The 14,097-nt window shown below is 44.5% G+C and overlaps 2 protein-coding genes across 3 annotated transcripts in view; one reads left to right on the top strand and one right to left on the bottom strand.

Annotated features, from left to right (window-relative positions):
• NPTN (neuroplastin) overlaps positions 1–9,104 on the top strand; it is a 31,297-nt gene extending 22,193 nt beyond the window's left edge. The window contains exons 6-8 of one of the 2 annotated variants that reach the window (XM_021707628.1): positions 6,399–6,420; positions 7,472–7,546; positions 8,082–9,104. In XM_021707628.1, coding sequence (XP_021563303.1) covers positions 6,399–6,420; positions 7,472–7,532 — 83 coding nt within the window. In that variant the 3' untranslated portion in view covers positions 7,533–7,546; positions 8,082–9,104. The remainder of the gene's footprint in view (positions 1–6,398; positions 6,421–7,471; positions 7,547–8,081) is intronic. The other variant, XM_021707629.1, reaches the window with a different exon arrangement.
• REC114 (REC114 meiotic recombination protein) overlaps positions 8,940–14,097 on the bottom strand; it is a 94,991-nt gene continuing 89,833 nt past the window's right edge. Inside the window, exons 5-6 of the mRNA XM_021707631.1 lie at positions 13,338–13,424; positions 8,940–9,364 (exon numbers count right to left, since the gene is read on the bottom strand). Coding sequence (XP_021563306.1) covers positions 9,209–9,364; positions 13,338–13,424 — 243 coding nt within the window. The 3' untranslated portion in view covers positions 8,940–9,208. The remainder of the gene's footprint in view (positions 9,365–13,337; positions 13,425–14,097) is intronic.

A 14,097-nucleotide genomic window follows, 5' to 3' on the forward strand; every position in this document is an offset into this window, starting at 1 on the left:
GCCTTCAGGCTGGCTCAGGCCCGAGAGCAGAGTGAATGAGCAAGAACCACAGTGACTCGTGGGGCGGAAAGAGCAAGAACTGAAATCCAAGATTACTGGCTATGCCAAGTCAGAAAAGCTCTGGGACGAGTTTGTGTTTTTTGGTCATGAATTGTCATATCTAATCCTGTGATTACAACCAGGCGGAAGCCGCTGATGGAGATTTGTATCAGTAGTACTTCAGATTCCTAACTAGCTTCCCATCCCCACTCTCTGGCCCTGGACATGACCAGTAGAGAGAAATGAATTGGCTAGCCAACCATGGCCGCCGCTTGTCTGTCACTGGCTAGAAGGGTGGCCCCAGATGATGTGCCCTGAACTCAGTGGAAGCCAACCTGGGCCAATGGTGGGTTTGCCAGCGGTAGCCCAGCTGTTCCCTAGGCCTGTGCTGTGCACTTGTGGCACTACCCTCTGCCCTGAGTTGACTGTCCATGTGACTGAACGGTGGGCTAGCAGCACCCCCACCGTGGGTGGGTGGAGAACATGAGGTGAAGCCTGGTGCTCTCTCAGAAAGGCACTGGCCCCAGAGGTGTGCCGTGGCCTCTGACCCTAAGGGCCATGCTTGAGAGCAGCCACCCTTTCCTTTCTCCTTCTCAGCAACTCTTTTTGCCTGCAGCAAGTAGAGTAGGTGTTAGAGTGAGGAGGGCAGAGAGGTTTTTTGTTGACACTAATGATGCCTGCAGGAAGATCTGGTGGCTTCCTCTAGGCTATACTGTCCCACCAAGACAGCCGCCCTTGGGAGCAGATGGCCTCTGTCCACGAGTTCTAGTTCCTTGCAACCTGCGAGTGGCCCCAGGAGTACTTTTCTGCTCTGTGAAGTGAGCCTGCTTTCTTAAGATTTTCTGTGTTCCTCGTGCTTTTTTCCTCCAGATTTTTCACTTTCCTGCTACGTATTAGGACTCCCAGGGCAGAGTGCACCTGCACTCAGACCTGAGCGTGAAGGGTGAGAGTTGTGTGTCTTTCCTGTGTTTTCCACTCTGGCTCTTGGGGAGCTGCTGTGCCTCGTGTCTGACAAGGGCCTTTTGATCCCGTGAGTGCTTTGGCTTTGCTAAGTGCTGCCTTCCTCAGCCTGCCTTTTGGAAAGGTTGAGAAGCCAAGAAAGGCAAGAGAAGACAGGGTGGCCTTCTGAGCCTGGTTCTTGTGTTTTAGATGTCCAGCTGCCACTCTCATGACAGAGTGGCACATTGGTCCAGCGTATTCCCGATAGAGGTTCAGTCTTTCTCTTAAGAAGCCTCTCCGTTTAGCGGCTGCTGTCGCATGGATGCGCCAGACCTTTTGGTTAGATTTGAGAAATGGTTATTGTTTTGCCAGACCGGTGCAGACACTTGCCCAGGGAAGCAGCTCTCCTTTTTAAAGAGTTATTTGGCTATTGAACTCAAAGGGGGGCCAGTTTGTTATAGGAGACATCTGTGGCCAACACATCTTCTGAACAGCTTCCTGGAGGGAAAATACCTCTTTAAGCTAAGTTGTTATATATAGCCAGTGAACAAATTCTGCATAAGAGGTGACTGCAGGGTAAGTGCACAGTAAAACTTCCTTGCTCCAATCTCTCGGGAGAACACTGTCATGCAAGCAGCTGTTACTTTTTTGTTTTTGTTTTGGGGTGAAGAATCTGGGATGCTGGAATGACTGCAATGTCCTCACCACCCCCCAACCCCCATTAGCCCTGCCCACTCGCCAGCCCTGCCCCACCCTCACTTGCATTTCCATTCCATGGTTTTCCTGTGTCTCCACCACCAGCTCTTAGACTCCTCCCTTTTCCCAGCCTCCTTGCTTTTTCTCCTCTCCTGGAAATAATCATTAAACAACGAAAAAGGCAACTTGTTCTTTGGTGAGTGTCCTGCCTCTGGCCATTTCTTCTTTGGCCATGGCCTGTGCAGGCTGCGGTGAGGATACCACCTGGCTGTTTTCTTCACTTGCCTCTCCCCCTCTGCCTGTGATAAATGCACACACTCCTTTTTGGAGTAAATGAAGAGGCACATTGTGTCTGACACACACCTGGGAATTTTTGAGGGGAGACATTTTGACCTGTTAGATCCCATCTGTGGCTCTGTGCAGCTTATTTATGCCATTATGAAAATAGGGATTTTAAAAAACAGGCCTGACATACATTTTCTCTGCCACATAGGCACTTTATTCTCAAGCTATACCTACGGTTCTTTTAAGATTTGCTGAACTTTTAAAATATGTGGCTTGGCCTGTAATCCCGCGCCTTTGGGAGGCTGAGGTGAGTGGATTGCCTGAGCCTGCGGGTTCGAGACCCACCTGGGCAACTTGGCAAGACCTCATCTCTACAATAAATCAAAAATTAGCCGGGCATGGTAGCACGCGCCTGTAGTTCCAGCTACTTGGAAGGCTGAGGCGGAAGGATCACCGGAGCCCAGCAGGTCGAGGCTGCGGTGGCCAGGAGCGGCCACTGCAGTCCAGTCTGGGCGACAGAGTGAGACTCCAACTCAAAAAAAAAAAAAGAAAAGAAAAGAAGAACTCAGTATTCCTATTTTGGCCAGCCTGTGAGTTCTTGATAACTCATCCTCTTGGTAGGAAAGCACGAAGTGAACAAGACAAAAGAATGAAAACATGAATATGAACTTATGAGAGTTTAGTTTAAGTATGTTTCACTAGAAAAGCAGATATACCGCTTTAGATTTCCCACATTGACAGTGCTTAGGATTGAGGTTTAGTTGCGTCCTTAAAAATAAAAAAGCCCATGTCTTTGTCTTCATCCACTGGAGTATATGTGGCCATGTGAGAAGCGAGGTGTCACACCTGCACTCCTTTGGTCCTGTGTTACGGGCTCTTTGAGGCTCAGTGCCAAGTAGGTTGCCTTGTAGGTGGAGTGTTTACATGTCACCTTCAGTGTCTTCAGGAACAAGTGACTCGTGGAGCCAAGTAAGAGCTTTGCTCTTTCACTTTATCACCGCTTACTGAATCCCCAAAAGTGTTCCATGACAATTCTCCAGCAAGGCTAGGTGGAGCCAGCACCAGCTAGTATTCCGTCACTTGACAGTTGGGCACCTGCTTGGAGCACACCTTCCATGTCGTTTCCTGCCGTCTACACTCTGGGCAGCAGTGTGTGCTCTCAAGTTCTCCAACCCCCGGGAGCTGGGGAGTGAGCCTGCTGGTTGCTGGCTTCACCTCTAATGGATGGTTTAGTGACGTCACAGACATCAAATTAAAACAGCAGGAGCTGATTTAAGGGAAGAAGTGCTGGCATCAGAAAAGGACTGTCTGCACATTGGGATGATTTTTATAAGCAAGTCAAAGGGATTCTTTCTTTAAGTTATTGGTAGAGAAAGTATTTTAGGTTTTGGGGCCTTTTTAGTGGCTCTGGTTTATTCGAGCTCTTTTAGACACTTCAAAATGACAAGCTTTTCTAATGTTCCTGAATCTATTAGTTGGTCAAAATATTTGGTAGCTTATACGCAGGCTGGAGGTATTGGAAAATCAATGTGGCTTTTAAAATGACACCCCAAACACAAATTTGGTGTCTGTTAACTAGGAATTATCAGGTCAGTTACAGGTTTCATATGGAGAAAATGCAGAGGTCCAAACTAGGAAGAAGATTGGAAGTAACCCTTTATCTTTCATGGCTTTAATGCTGATCTGCCTAGATCAGGCGAAATTTAAGTGGCTTTAGAAACCATGAGACCCCATCCTTCGTGAGATGGTTGCAGTGCCCAGGGAGCTCTCACTGGAGCGGCAGCTTTTGATTATTTAGACATGAAAGCCCCCTTTGTGGAGGCGAGCCTGTTACATGCAGGACACCGCAGAGCACCCTTCCATGGGACGAGCTGGACTTGGGGGAGAAGCTGCAGCGTCTTTGCTGGGGAATACTGAGCACGCTTGAGTTAGTGTGCCCAGTCAGTGTGCCGCGTCCACCAGGAACTCACCCGCAAGACTCTGAAGCATCCTGTTTCCACCCCCCAGTCCTCTCACCTAGCCAGTAGCTGTAATGCCAGGTGGAGAGAACAGTTGTTGTTTACACAGTCCTTGGCCTGAGGGTTTGGGGTATGTTGATATTTGTCGGTTACTATGACTTCTTTTTTTTCCCCCTCAATTGCATCAAACCCTTAAACATGGTGGTAAGTGAGCGCTATGCATGCTTTTGGAGTTTGTTTAATCTCCGCTTCAGTCTATACGATGCACAGTTCATGATGTTAACACTTTCCTTCAAGTTTACTTCATTCACTTTCACAACTAATTTGGATTTCAGTTTGCTGTTTAATCCTCATTTCCTTTGATTTTCGTACCTTTCTCTGTAGTTCTGTTCTTTCCTCTCCCCTGACTTCCCTATTAGGGTCAAGTCATTTTTCTGTCTGCTCTATAAAGGAGTGGTGCTGCAGACAGCAATTCAGGCCAGGAAAGTGGGGACACGAGGTGCTGTTCTTTGTTCTTTGTCAGTGTGAAAGTGGACCTAGGGAGAGAGATGGAGGGGGCTCCTGGAACTTTGCCCCCAGTGTAACTCTTAGCTGCTCCCACTTGCAGGCATGGCAGCTACACCAGAGGCACTGTTGGTACAGCACCTCCAGGTGGCCCTTTGCATGTCACTAGCTTGTCAGGCTGGAGAGTGCCGTTACTAACCAGACAGCAGAGAATGCCCCACTCGGAAAAGAAAACGCCTGTGGTGCAAGGTGTTTGGGTTGGTGCCGACAGGTTCTGCTTTACGAGATCAGCCTGGCTGTGGCAAGGCTCCCTCTCCTGCTTGTTACATTACAGTTGGGACTAGATTGGGTGGTGTCTCGATCGGGCTGTCTTGCCTTAGAATTCTGTGTACTTTCAGGTGCACAGTCAGAGCACTACAACCGTCCTGAGTTTGCTCCTGTCTCTTTTTCTTTGAAGCCCCCAAGTGCTTAGTCCTAGCATGTAGCTGAGCTGGCCTGGCCGGGATGCTGAGCATAGGATGTTGTGAGGGAGGACGAGACTGGGCGTGTGTGTCTCAGTACTGATGTGTCTGTACCCCTCCACTGCATACACAGCACACAGACGTCTCAGGTGTCCTCGAGTCCTAGTTTGTTCTCTGCACCTGTGTGAGAGTGTACTGTTGTTAGCAATGGACTCCTGTGGACACTGGTGTGTCGCTGGCCTGTTGTTTGGCTGATGAGTCATCGGTTTGTGGTTGGTTCTTTTTTTTGAACGCCTTTGCTCCAGTCACTGTATGTGCTGGCGGTGGCTTTGCCTCTCGTTGCCTGGAAGGAACAGGTGGAGCAATGTCTCCCTCTGACAGACATTCCTCCTGACATGTGCTCCCGCAGATGCCTCCACAAGACTGCTCATACCTGCTTCATGTGCACCAAGCCCCTTGTGGAATCCTGCTGCAAGTTTTTCTGGAAGCCTTCCATGAAATCAAACTGTTCTGAATCAGTCAGTCTGCCCAACTTTGGTGTAACAAAAACAAACTAAGAGCACTTACTTGTGCCCTGTCCTTTTTGGGCATGGGCTTTTTTTTTTTTTTTTTAAACATTCTCTGTGTATATATCTGCTTAAAGGGGACCGAGTTGCCCTTAGTTGGAACACAAAAGAAAAACTTATAAATCAGAATCATAAAGTATTAATTTAAGAAGGCTTCTAAACTCAGATAATGTAAGCTTTTTGATTTTAAAAAAAAGATATCTCATGGCTCACCTGGGTTTGGGTTCTAGTTTTGGCCAGGGCACAAAAATGAGCCTGTTTTTCTCTCTAAAGTCTCTCCTAGAGGGACTTCACTGTTATTCAGCTGTCCTTGGTGTGTCACAGAACATCCTCTAGCGTGCACACACTTGTCGCTGACATAGTCCAGCATGGCTGACCCAGTGTTGGGTTGAACCATTGTGGCTGCCTCTCCTCAGTCTTACTCTCCAGACCAAAGACTCCTAAACAATACAAAACAGCAAGAAAAAGAGTGCCCTTCGGGGAAGTGAGGATGTGGCCAAATGCACCAAGTGAACACGTCCGTTCACATTGCAGGATTGAGCCAGAGCTGCGTGCATTCATACTAGAAAACAAACAGCAGGATTTTACAACTGAAATGTTGGTTTGTCTTCTCATCTATTTACGAGTGAACCACTGGAACTTGGGGACAGGATGAGTAGAATGATATTGCAGCCTATCTGTCCGCTACAGTTGCAGTTTTTCATGACAAGCATTTAAAGTGTTAACTAAAACCATTGAAACGACATACCCGCCATTTAAACGTGAATCTAGAAATAATAACTCCATGAGTGTTTGCACCTCCAGATGGAATGGCCTTTAGTAAGTGCTGTGATTGGCCATGTTTGCCACTTGCAGCTTGCTGATCTTTTATTCCTTACACAGAATTTAACAGTTTTTTCCTTTCTTCTCTTATTTCTCATGGATTATTAAAACACTGAACACCCTTGTAGACGATGAACCAGCTGGGCCAATGTAAGTACTTTCTTGAATACTGATTTGACAGTTTCTGATTGAATTATGTTGTATTTGCAGTTTAATCAAATGTAGTTGCTAAGACTGTAGGGGAAGACAGTGAGGGGAAATGAAGGTTGCAGTGAAGACACGGATCTGACTGAAGACCGTTTGATTCCCAGGACAGGCTGCACAGTCTTGTTTTAGTAGCCACACAAAGTGGAACACCATGCCAAAAGATGCTTACAGGTTTGCACGTTCCATATGCTTAAGCTGATAACAAGGGGGAATAACTGGTGTCTCCATGGCTTCACGTTTGCTCAGCTGGACTGTAGCATGGATAAACCGTCCAGCTCCACCAGTGATTGCTGCCATCCAGGAGACAGGGTACTACAAGCATGGAGCCAAAGATTGGCAGAGTCTCCTGGAGTTGGTCACTAAGGAGTGAGAGGCAGGCAGGCAGCATCCAAAACAGTTAAGTACCAGAGGGCACAGCATGGCCAGCTCACGATTATTAGTTGGTAAGGGATAGTGGTGTTCAGTGGAGAAAAATTTACTTCCTCTGACCTTCATATTAATTGTATTCTAGTTCAGAAATCAAAGGGAAAGTTACTTGTCTGCCTTGGGAGTCAAAAGGAGGAGACATTGAAGGTGTGTGCAGGCTAAGTAAACCTAGGGTAAAGTGCCATAATGAAAACAGCCCCAAGTCCAAAATCTTCTGAACACCAACATGATGCTTGGAGGAGACGCTCAAGGGAAACATCGGAGCGTTTCGCATTTTTGGATTAGGGATGGTAAACTGGTGGTAGGTATAATCCCAAAACTTCAAAATGCGAAACACTTCTGATCCCAAGCATTTCAGGTAGACGATATTCCCCAGGTCTTCAGTCAGATCCTGCAGTACAGCCTGCAGGTACTTTCCATGGGGTTTTTGTATGCACTGATACTGTGGGTGAAATTCCTCACTGTCCCAGGGATGGCTGTAAGTGAAAGAGTCCCTGTGTTTCCATGTGTTCTGCTTTCAAAAGTTGTTACTGAGTTTAACTCACCTGATACAATTTTGCCTCCAAAGGAAAACCAACTCTACCAACAATCACAAAGATAAAAACTTGCGCCAGAGAAACACAAATTAAATACTGCTTATAATGTAAGTATGGCCTTCCTTAGCAATTGAAACAGTTCTATCTAGTGTATGTGCCTCTGTTGACTTTGTCACAGATTCTTCAGTAACTGGTCTAAGTTATGCTGTAAGATCTTTTAGTTCATTTCAGAGCAGCTGAGACTGACAGAGCAAGTTCTGTCTGCCCAGTTTAGCCACTGGAAAGGAACATTTTTCAGCTGCTTTTTTTTCACGTGTTTACATAAATGCCATTTCAGAATACATAAGATGTTTTAAAATACTTTGCACTACTCTACTCTTATCTTTAAAAAGAGCTAGAAATTGTCATCTTCTCAGGTGGATTATTTCCAGAGGCGTGTTAGTCTTACTTTGCTTCTGGGGGCAAGACAGGAATGGTGCCCGGTGGCAGCGGAGCCAGAAGGCCATCACGGGCACATGGAGACAGCCGTTTCACACCACATCCCTGTGCATGCCGTCTGAACCAAAGCTTTGTTTTATCTTGGAGCAGTCCTGAGTGACAATGCATGTTCCCTTTAATTTCCAAATACCTTTTTCTTTTCAGATCTTTAGGTTCCTGAAACTGGTGGCAACGTGACCTGCTAAATTTTCCGCTTGGACCTCTTTGGTCTCTCCCCTTTCAAGTGAGCAACACCACAGTGACTGTCTAAAGCATGCCTTATTTAGCCTCTCCTGTAAGGGTGACCTAGCCAGGTACATTTTAAACAATGCTTCAGTGTAGAAGGTGTAAACTATTTTGGGCTTGATGTGCTGTGAATGTTGCTTTTTTTTCCTTTGTTAAAATATTTAACTAGAAGTGAAAAGGTCCTCTGAGGATCAGATCATGCATGCGCCATTTTTTTACTTAATGCAGCTGTTAAATTGGCAAAGCTCTAAAATGCACTGCTGCCATCTAGTGATACATTTTTGTAAAGTACAGCAAAACCTACAGATATATACAGTATATAAATATATATATATATTTATATTTTTGGGGGTGGGAGAAATCCAAAATAAAGTAAATGCTTGTTTCATTTTTAAGCTGCTGATATTCATTCCTTATTGTATGTTGTCAGATGAGGAAACTGTGCAGTACTGGTACATAAAGATGAGTAATATAAACAAATCTATAATTTTAAGGGCTTAACCTATGACTTTAATAAAAAGTTGGAACAGTCCACTGAATGGGTATAATGAATTGCAGTATATACGTATGATTGCTTCTTAAGTGATTATTTTTTCTTTTGTTAAATCATGTAAATTCTTAAATCCTTTTGCACTGATGTGTTGAACCTTATTCTTGTACATTCAATCAAGGCAAAATTTTATAATTTTCCTTTTGTTTCCAATGACCTTGAAATGTTATAGCATGGTGATATTCTATGCAACTATAGTTATACTTTTGGTTTGACACTGTATTTTTTTCACATTGATTTACTGGTTGATGGTAGATTTTATAACTTAACAGGGTTCTCATGCGGTGCATAACTGTAGATGCATGTACTTGTGTTTTGTGTAATTACTGAAGTGCAGTGATGTATAAAAAAGTGGATTCACTTGTTTTTAAAAATAAAACATTGATAAAAGGTGTTTGGAATAATACTCTTTATTCTAACATCATCTTTAGTTGTAGGAGGAAGCTAAGGAGCTTTGACATTCCTTGGTTATATATGTACATGGAGCATTAATTTGTCACCCCACCAGCTTTTTAAGTTCCTTCTCTACCTCTTCCACAAATGCTGGGAAGTTCTGATCCATGAGACACAAGCGTAGAAAGGGGCCCAACTCCTCCACGCGCCATGCAGACTGTTCAAAGACAAGGGGCAGCTCCTCTGATGCCAGGAGAGACTGCAGGATATAGAAAAACCATTGAGTAGTAATTGCAGGTGAAAGCAGTACCCTGAGCACCAGAACACAGGAAAACGCTGCTTTAAGGAAAATTCGGGGAAACACACACCAGAGGTTTAGAATGTGAATTAGTTTTGCAGGTTTCCTTTACATAATAAGTTTTACTGTTATACTTATAATTTTGTATATACATTTTCTGAATACACATAGTGAGATAAACTTTTATTTATATTTCAAATGTATTGATGAAGTAACCTGAGCACTTGAGATTCTACTATAATGAAGCATACTATGCTGATACCCTCTGTGGAGGAAAAAGAACCCTATCAGTGATAGGGCTTCACGACTTCAGTTCCTCTTCCCCACAGCATGGCTGGCCGGATGCGCATGGATGTCCACTACGGAAGCCAGGCTCTAAGTAAGAGAGAGGCCGCAAACTGACCACCCACAGGACAGTTAGCTCATACATGTCTTTTTCTGACCATCTATGAGGTTTCCCAAATAGTCATGTAACCACCACCACCATCAAAGTATAGAACAAAATATCTGCTCCCCCAATATTCCTGCTCCCTCAAAATTCCCTCATGCCACCCGTTGTTGTCAAGTCCTTAAATCCTGGCAGCCACTGTTGTCTTTGTCCCTTGTTTTGCCTTTTCCAGAATGTCATATAAATGAAATTATCACACCCAACACTGTTGCCCCTGGCTGCTTTCACTTAGCCTAATGAAGGTACTGGAGGTTCATCCATGTTGGGTGTATAAGCAGTTCATTTCTGTTCACTGTTGAGTAAGTATCCCAGTGTTTGGATGTACCAAAGTTTGTCCATTCTCCAGCTGAAGGACATTTGGGTTGTTTTGCTTTTGTGATTATGAATAAAGCTGCTATTAAACATTCACGCACACATTTCTTTGTGAACACAGGTTTCTGTTTCACTTGGGTAACAGCCAGGAGTGGGTCATATGGTGAATGTGTAGTGAATCTTGTAAGACAGGCTGCCCGACTGTCTTACCCATCAGCAATGGGTGTGCGAGTCCCAGCTGCTCGACCATCCAGCCTTTCCATTGCCGGTTTAGGGTTTTGTCTTTAATTTTAGCCACTCTAAGAGGTGTGCAGGGATAGCTCATTGTGGTTTTAACTTGCATTTGCCTAATGACTAATAACATTGAGTGTCTTTTCTCATACTTATTTGCCATATGTATTTTTTCTTTGGTAACCTGCAGTGTTTTAAGACCAGTTGAATAAGTTGCCAACATTTAATATTAGGAAAGTTCAAATAAAAATCTGACTGTGCTTGGCACCGTGGAAGATCTGGCAGCATGGAATCCACAGCCCAAGCAGTGACGACGGCCCTGCTGTGTGGTCTGCTGACTTTGGTATGTTGATTCAGGCATCTGACTCCTCCCATGAACTATAATATGAGGTAGGTGGTTTTATTCCCTTCCATGGGTAGCATGGTTGAGTGTGTAAGTGTACAACAACTTAACATTTCTCCAGGAACTATCTGGAATAGAAATCTACTTTTCTAAGTTCAGGTTGGCTTTTCAGAGTCTGCCTAAAAGTATAAAGAAGAAAGTGAAAGTGGCATAGAGCTGGCTCCAGCGAGAGCCACTGTTGGCATGTCCGTGCATGTCCTTCCAAGTGTGCTTATTACAAATGGGATCCTACTGTTATGTTGCCTCCTTTTTAAGAAAGCATCATTTATTGTGAATCTCTTTCCATGTCAACAGATGAAGGGTCTGCCTCACTTTTAATAATCCCTTGTATTCAGATGTTCCCTCTGAGGGGACATCATAAATCTAGCTTGGATACAGAGCTTCCTGGTGATTATACAGGACAGACTAATAATGCCAATGCAACTTTTTCAAAAATGTTTTCTTGGAGTTTTCTATTCAAATTGCATGAAAAAGCAAAGAGATGGAATATTTGCTGAGATATATGTAAAAACATATCAACTCATGTTACATAGAAAGAGAACGTCCTTCCACATCATCTTCGGACAACAGACTACATGTTAATGTGGGAGGAAAAAATCAAGATTGCATTGTCTGCCCGAATAGGAAAACACCAGGTGGAAGACGTCCAACAAATTCCTATTGCACAACATGTATCAATGAACCTACAATGCATGTTGGTGACTGTTTCTCAAGTTACCACTTGTTAGGAAAATAGATAGAATTTTGGGATCTTTTTGGTCATAAGTTCCTCAATGTCCAAAATTCATTATAAGCCAAATATCATTACAATAAAATAATTATTTTCAACACTATACTATTTAATACAAAGTGATTTGTTTTTCACTATTTTGCAGAAAAGTGCTGTAGGTGAGTTGCTGGTAGGTGATGCACGAGGTATCTCCAAGTGCAAAGGGTTAATGGCATTTTCATCCTGTCTGTGGTTAAGCCACACTTTACCCAGTAGCCTATTAACCCTTGATGTTGTTTCCAATTTTTTCTTATTATAAATGACATTGTGACAAACATGGATATTTGTGTAAAGTTGAAATGGAATTATAATACAAATATTAAATTTAATACACATTGTTAAATTACCTTCCAGAAAGTTTTGCCAGCTCACATGCATAGAATGACTTTTCCAAAGGGTTAGCGCACACTGGCACCACACCGAGCTCAGAGCCGTGTGCTTTTCCCCATTTGTATCTGGTTCCTCCACCCTCTGTAAACAGATTGGCGAAGGCACATGACACCTCTCAGGGCAGCCAGTCTTTCCTAGACATCACACCCTGCTAGCTGCTTGCATTTTGCAGCCCCGCTGTCCTCAGCTACTCTGATTCCATTGGCCGCCCTTTCCCCCATGCAAATAAGGGCATTTTGAAGTCTGCCCTGCTGCTGGACTGATAGACCTTCATTTTTCTTTCATAGTTGCTAGGTTATTAAAAGAAAAATAAGCATGAAGTCCTTGTTAGTCTTCTTCCCTCTTTAATTCTTTATTCTTTAAAATTGTCCATTTATTTTGAGTTGGTGGCAAGCTGAATGGAGAAAAAGCCCATATTTTTTATATTACTGTTAAATAGATGAGTTAAAAAGAAAACTCATCCGTGAATACTGATGAACTCCACGTGAAACTGTGTGAGAAGCATAAGGCACTGGCATGAACACCTGCTGCCATGTGCACTAGGAACGTGGTGAGGGGGACGGTCCTAGCAGTGCTCCCCACAGAATGGACACAGAGCCACCGGGATTGTTAATGAAGAGGTTTTGCAACAGGTGAAGGGTGGCCCGAGGGCAAGTCAGTACTGAGGTGACAGTTGAGTCCTCCTGGGTCTCGTTCACTGAGAACTGAACATCTGCCCCTACAGAAACCATCCTAGGTCCGACTCCAGATTCGTTTCAGTATTTGTCTTAAATAGTTCCCAAATTTCATTTCCAAAATGAAACTGAATTCCTACATTCTTCTTTTTTTTTCCTTTTGAGTCAGTGTCTCACTCTGTTGCTCAGGCTGGAGTGGCACGATCATGGCTCACTGCAGCCTCAACCTCCTGGACTCAGGGGATCCTCCCACCTCAGTCTCCCAAGAGGCTGAGACTACGGGCACATGACACCACACCTAGCTAATTTTTAAATTTTTTGTAGAGATGAGGTCTCACTGTGTTGTGCCAGGCTGGTCTTGAATTCCTGGGCTTAAGCAATCCTCCCCCTTTGGCCTCCCAAAGCACTAGTACTCCAAGCATGAACCATGGCATTCAGCCTCCTCTTCATTTTTGGGAAAGTGGTGATTAAATTCTCTACCTCAGACACTGAACCACTCTTTCCATTTTAATTTCTTCAGGAGGGTGGTCTTGAGTGTGTGCCATCATGTCTGACCTCCTAACAGGGGCAGACGAAAACAGCCTGCTCTGTCATCTGTAGTAACACTTCAGATTTCTATTCTAGAACAAGGAAGTGGATGGAGAAATACAGATTCTCAGTGATGACTATTTTTTGTGACAAGAAAACGATACAGAAACAGGCTCTACCTGAGCTAAGCGTGTCACCGAGGTCCTTTCTCCAGGAGCACCTGTGCTGGCGGTTACACACACTTGCTGTTCTGGGTGCTGGTGGGCCTGGAATAAAACAGGCAATTAAGAGAGCAGCTGAATATAATCGTAAATATGCAGGCCATTAAGGAAGTGGAAAGACACATTCATGTTCAAGGAAGAAAATCCCAGTAAACACCATCATCAGTGTAGGTATGTCCTGGTTTACAGGGAGGGTAGCTGGATGCCTATCAGCACCTGGCAGGCTGTTAGTGCTACCTCCTGTCAGACACCGACTTTCTGTCTTTGGAGGCCCAGCCCAGGACTCAGCACCACGTGTGGGCATGAAGAGGCAGCACCACAGGAGCAGGTGCCACGGCTGCGGCTGTGGCGGCCTGCGTGCGGTGGAGGGCCCTCGCTCCTGGTGACCATGATTTGTCACCATCTAAAAGTTACTACTCAAGTAACATGTGCATTGCAAAGTGCAAAACAGGGAAAAACCCCTGTAATTACAAGGTAACTGAAGATTTTTACTAAAACTAGGTTTGATTTTTTTAAAAAATATCATCCTAGACATTTTGGAGGAATGAATTTTTCTAGCATCTTCAGCCTCATATGCCTACAAGATGCCAGGCACTCAGGGATAGGCACTACGAGGAGCCAGATGGAGGCCCTGCCCTCCGGAAGCCACGCCTGGTGGGAACCTGGCAAAAGCCAAGATATCCTGCAGCTGGGCAGGGGAGTCCTTGGACTCACAGAG

This window comes from Carlito syrichta, unplaced genomic scaffold (genome assembly GCF_000164805.1).
Source record: "Carlito syrichta isolate Samal-C Ts95f unplaced genomic scaffold, Tarsius_syrichta-2.0.1 Scaffold122049, whole genome shotgun sequence".
Lineage (NCBI taxonomy): Eukaryota > Metazoa > Chordata > Mammalia > Primates > Tarsiidae > Carlito > Carlito syrichta.